Source organism: Mercenaria mercenaria, chromosome 2 (genome assembly GCF_021730395.1).
Source record: "Mercenaria mercenaria strain notata chromosome 2, MADL_Memer_1, whole genome shotgun sequence".
Classification (NCBI taxonomy): Eukaryota; Metazoa; Mollusca; class Bivalvia; order Venerida; family Veneridae; genus Mercenaria; species Mercenaria mercenaria.
In genome coordinates, this window is record NC_069362.1 from 49,386,030 (window position 1) to 49,392,029 (window position 6,000).

Here is a 6,000-nt window from a genome sequence, read left to right on the forward strand (position 1 = left end):
AAGGAAAATCTTGTCAACACTCTAGAGACTACAATTTAAGCTTGAAACTCATGAGAATTGATCAGAATGTTTGTCTTGATAATATATAGGTCAGTTAGAATCTGGGTCATCTGGGGTAAAAAACTAGGTCAGCCGGTCAAATCAAAGGAAATGCTTGTGAACACTCTAGAGGCCACAGTTGTGATCTAATCTTTATGAAACTTGGTCAGAATATTTATCTTGATGATTTCTAGGTCAAGTTTGAAACTGGGTCATGTGGGATAAAAATCTAGGTCAGTACTCCAGATCAAAGGAAAAGCTTGTGAACATTCTCGAGGCCACAGTTGTGATTCAATATTTATGAATATCTGTCAGAATGTTAGCCTTGTTGATCTCTAGATCAAGTTTAAAATTGGATTATGTGGGGTCAAAAACTAGGTCAGTAGGTCAGATCATAGGAAAAGCTTGTGAACACTCTATAGGCCACAGTTGTGACTCAATCATTAGGAAACTTGGTCAGAATGTTTGTCTTGATAATTTCTAGGTCAAGTTTGAATCTGGGTCATATTGGGTAAAAACTAGGTCACATGGTCAAATCAAATGAAAGGTTTGTAAACACTCTAAAATCAGCAGTCTTTATGAAACTTAATCAGAATGTTGGCCTTCATGATTTCTAGGTCAAGTTTGAAACTGAGTCATGTATGGTCAAAAACTAGGTCACCTGATCAAATCAAAGGAAAATCTTGTGAACACAGTATAGCTCGCAGTTGTGACCGAATCTTTCTGAAACTTGGTCAGCATGTTTGTCTTGATGATCTCTAGGTCAAATTCGGAACTGGGTGATGTGGTTTCAAAAACTAGGTCAGTTGTCAAGATCTGGTGAGCGATATAGGGCTATCATGACCCTCTTGTTTAAAAATTGCTTACGATAATGGTAAATCTAACGGGTATAAATTTCATTTACTATGTCTAACTTTGGAACATTTTTAGGGTTAACAGAGTTTTGGTAATCACCAGTGAGCTGTCCAAACTCCCCACTGGTGCTTTACAACTGGTCGTTTTGATAAGATGCTCAATTTTATGTTAGTCTTGGACCCTGGCTATTTCTACTAATGCTTTGCTCTTCGTGTTCCCTTTTCCACACGTAATCACGGCATTATTTTGCGTTAAATATATCATGATATTTACAAGCCTGAATATTTTATATTTGAAAAGAACTAAATAATGATTTATACGTAACAAAGAAAATTCAACGTATTGATTTCCTTACTTGCCAAGGCCAGGAGCCAGGCGTGGCACTTCTCCCACCTACAATCCGCTTTCCAAGAGAAACATCTCGTTGTGATGTAAATGTAGCTGGTTGAAACGTAGCTGTACCACATTGAATCCCATCTATTGCTCGGAACTGCAAGCCTTTTTAAAGAAAAGTAATTACATGTGATCAATATATTATGTAATCAGTTTTGTCGCTTATTTCTTTTTGGACAAATCATTAATAAAAAAAAATCATTTAGACAATTTTCCCATGTGAAACGTAAGTACGAGTAACACGTGTACTGGGACAAAAGCTGTACTTTCTACATAACTAAGAGCTAAATAATCATCACAAACTATGCTCACGGTGAATTATTGCGTTAATCGTACCCTACGGGTAAAATTTCTTTAAACTTTGTGTACTGACTGAGAATCAAGTTTAGAACGGAAATATGCATTTAAATCGTAGGTACCCAGGCTTGATCTTGAATTATCTGCCCTTGAAAATTAGAAAATACTGAAAAATCCAATTTTCAAGGGCAGATAATTCAAGATCAAGGCAAGAGAACTTTGTGTTTTAAATTTTATTTCTGTTTCAGACTTCATTTTCAGTCAGTATACAAAGTTTAAAGAAATTCGGTCCATGGGACAGACTAGAACTTTGCGGTATCATTTTGTCATGTTCATAGTTAAGGACATTTGCAACAGTCTCTATATTGACATGGGGCAAAAATTTTCTTACAGAAGGAATTTCTTCTTTAAACTGTGTTTACTGACAGAGAATCAAATAAAAAAAAACAGAAATATGAAATTAAACAAACCATAGTAACCAAGCCTTTGTCATGAATTATCTGCCCTTGAAAGTCGGAAAATACTGAAAAAAAATCTACTTTCAAGGGCAATTCAAGATCAAGCCTGGGTATCTATGATTTTTGATACATATTTCTGTTTTAAACTCGTTTCCCGGTCAGTACACCTTTAGAGGTCCCTATAGTGATAGTTCTTTAAAAATGTCTGCCCCCACACCCCCGCTTTGTCCCACACCTCCAACTTGCTGCGCATGCGCATTTTAATCTTCCGGGGACCGCTAAAGTGCATTCTATCCAGTATACGAAACTTTTTGTCTGAAATCTCTTGAAGAAAATAAACGCTGAATAAAGTTAACTTGAACAGCACATAAATAGGACAACAGCGGCGGTAGACATTAGTATGTATTCATGGACGGCTGAATATTACATAAATGTAAATGTAATATTGAAATATGATAGTATGCAAAGATAAAATTAATAAGATTTTACATCAACACATAGAAAAGTTTAAAATCCTAGTCTTGATATGATCTATCTCAACTTTTGAAAATTACTTTGATATCACTAAAGAAGAAAGAAAAAAAAAATACAACGATGGCCTTCAGTTGCTTACCTGTCAGGACTAACGCACAAATGAGTGTGTGTCTGACATTGAATATATTACCCTAAGTGCACTGTCTCATCTTCAGTGTCAATTACTTGTAGTAACAAAACCTTTTAAAACTTGATTTTGGATTATGTTTCATCTGTTTACATATTTTCTTACAGATAGGATGAAATATATACCAGTAAATCAACAATTACAAAAGTGACAAAAGTAAGATTATAAAGGATTCTTTTTTCATTTAAAGTTATGGTCTGTTTATGCAAATAAGAATATATGAGTCGCACCGTGAGAAAACCAACATAGTTCATTGGGGACTAGCATGGATCCAGACCAGCCTACGCGGATGCACAGTCTGGTCAGGATCCACGCTGTTCGCTTTCAAAGCCTATTGCAACTAGAGAAACCGTTAGCGAACAGGATGTATCCTGACCAGACTGCGTGGACGCGCAGGCTGATCTGGATCAATGCTGGTCGCAGAAGGCACTATGTTGGTTTTCTCATGGCGCGGCTCATATAAAAATATAAATACTAAATGTATGTATCAAACCTTACCAACGTGCCTTTGATTAAGCAACAATTTTAGCAAACGTATTTGAAGCTGTTAGATCAACTGCAGGTCAAAAAGGAGGACACCTTTAAAGCAGGACTGAAGAAGCAAAATAACGGCAGATGCTGTTTGGTTAAGTTTTCATGAGAGAGAACAGAATTAGTGACACCCCTCATGCCCCCCTTCCCCACCATTCCCTTCACAGAACGAACTCTTTTATACAAAATTGGTCAAAAACAATAAAAAAGGGGCGATTTTACGGCCATAAAACGGTTGTTCTGTAGTGATGAATAAAATGAATGTATTAGCTTTTTGAAGCATAACACGCAACAATTCAAAACAATAGTTTCGAGTCCGTCCATTTCGTTTTATTCGAAGTAACATTTCACTTTTACGAAATAAGATTTCGTTTTAACGAAATAAGATTTTTTACGCAAAAACATTTCGTTTTTATAAATTGATAAATAAAAAAAATGTTTCACATTGTGGACAGCGTACAGTCAAGCTTAACATTTGTATGATTAATTTTAAGAGTTTTATCTATGAAACCGCTTATTGAGGTCTTATGCTTAGGTCCCTATGTGCATTCAAGCCGAACAATTAAACAAACTGAAGAAAGGATCATACAGGATTTCCTTTGACTTACTGTTCTTAAGAGATCTGGTAACTCATGCGTGCATTTCAAAACAAACAAAAAAAATTTAAAATGTTTCTTGCAAAGTATGAGGGAAGCAATAAAGGAGTAATAATTGTCACATATTTTTGAAACCATTTCAGCGAAGGTGATCTCTTAGAGCGGTCACACCGAACCATTTGGAAAAAAATGACAAATGTTCATGCACTTTTGCTTCTGACCAAGTTCTGTGAACAACCAGCAGTTCATTAGAAGTCGCTACTAGTAAAATATGTAAACGCCAGGCGGACGCCGGATGCTGAACCCCGTTGCCTTCGCTTATGTTAGCTAAAAAAAATAGCAGTTGTGTTTCTTTTAATACCGATTAACCTGGCTTTGAACACTGCTCCAAACTTTTTATTGGTTTAAGATATCAATATAAATATTTTCCAGTATCTGCAAGATATTTTATTCGCGGGCGAGCTTAAATGAATAAAAGCACACTAAACAAGAATTATGTTATAAATGTTTGCCTTAGTCTGCGATTTCAGTGATCTACCGTAGAAGTGTCTTGAAATAAATTGTTACCATAAACCTGACGGTAACCGGAAAACAAAGAAGATTAACACTTATAAATGATAATTTCTGAGAAGCCAAAAAGAACTTTTAAAATGTCAGCAAACTTGTTTCCCTTCGTATATTAATGCTCATAGTTAAATTGATGAAAGAAAAAAGTTCGGAAGTCAAAATGGTGAATCTGATCCCCCGAGAATTAATTGAATCATTTCAAAAATATCATATAAATTATTACCTAGTGCTAAAAGAGGCAGCAAGTTGATCATTGTGTTAATTTCCAAAATCAATGTCTTTACCTTTCCAACAATTCTCATCAAATGTCATAAAATCACATATTTCAAATCCTGTTTCAGGGTATTTTCGAGTGCACTATTCTCATTTAACATCACGGGTTGTCAATAAACTATGTAAAAAATGCAACTTAGCATAAAATATACGGTACATAGTTACCGTAATGCGTACCGCCAAATTTAATATTTAAAATTGTATGTATACATATCAAGTGAATCAGGTTTAGGTTGAATTATTATTTTATTATTTAAACCGTGTTTGTATGAAATTAGTAATAACTTTTGTATAACTACAAAGACTGTAAACTATTAAAACGTTGCAGCGCTTCGATGCATTTTAATGATATAAAGGCAGAAGCCCTGTAATTACAATCGGCATTTTCCGTGTAATTACGTAAGTTTGTATTCTCTTTCGGTATTCTTCGGATTGCGCATATCCGTACGAACCGAATAATGCCGATATTGCACACGGAGAAAACATTGTCGCACGGAAAATGCCGATTGTCAATACGGATACAGGTACTTAATTTGTATTTTTGATCGTTACAGCTAGGTAGCTATGATCACTTAACTATTTTATGGTTATAATTTAACCACGATGCCTGATATATGTATGCGCATCGAATACAATAGGCTAGTCTTTCTTATATAAATACAAAGCGAAAGTGATTTATTAATAGAGAAAACCATCAAACAAAGTTTCATTAAAAAAAAAAAAGATTAAAAAAAAATAGAAAGTTTTTATAATGTGGAAGAAGACATCTGAAATCTGAATGAACCGTCCAACAATCTTTGTTAAAACTATTGTAATAATTATCTATCAGAACAAAACAGCCAACACATTTCTGCAACATGTATATATAAATTTATCTGTTATTAAACCAAAAACTCACATATGCTCATCGTGGTGCAGTACATTTCACTCTCGTTTCAAAAACAGCTTCAGTTATAATGTGGTATATATTAAGTGAAACTCTTACCTGATGCCCGAAGCGTGAATAAGTAAAATATTGCAATAAGGTCCAAAGACATTCTATAGTTGACGCTCTTTATACTGTTTAATATATAATGAAAATATATGTCACTGGCAGTCTCGATACGCGTTGTATTCCAACAAATAAAAAAAATTAAAAACAACAAATTGGTGTGAACATGACGTCATCAGTTTCGTTTTCTCTATGATGTGCTCCCACATGCAACACAGAATTACATTACAAATACAAATGATTATAACTAATTATGTATAATACATCAATGGAATCTGCATTTCCTATTTAACAAAAGCTTAATAATATCTGATTACATTGGTGTGCTTTAAAGTGGTC

General features: G+C 34.5%; 1 protein-coding gene across 2 annotated transcripts in view; it reads right to left on the reverse strand.

Moving 5' to 3' along the window:
* The window catches only part of LOC123562715 (coagulation factor IX-like), a 28,116-nt gene extending 22,344 nt beyond the window's left edge, over window positions 1-5,772 (reverse strand). Inside the window, exons 1-2 of one of the 2 annotated variants that reach the window (XM_045355320.2) lie at window positions 5,656-5,772; window positions 1,250-1,392 (exon numbers count right to left, since the gene is read on the reverse strand). In XM_045355320.2, the coding sequence (XP_045211255.2) occupies window positions 1,250-1,392; window positions 5,656-5,707 (195 nt within the window). In that variant the 5' untranslated portion in view covers window positions 5,708-5,772. Of the gene's footprint in view, window positions 1-1,249; window positions 1,393-4,620; window positions 4,775-5,655 lie in introns of those variants that run through there. The other variant, XM_045355319.2, reaches the window with a different exon arrangement.
* Window positions 5,773-6,000: the final 228 nt, after the last annotated feature.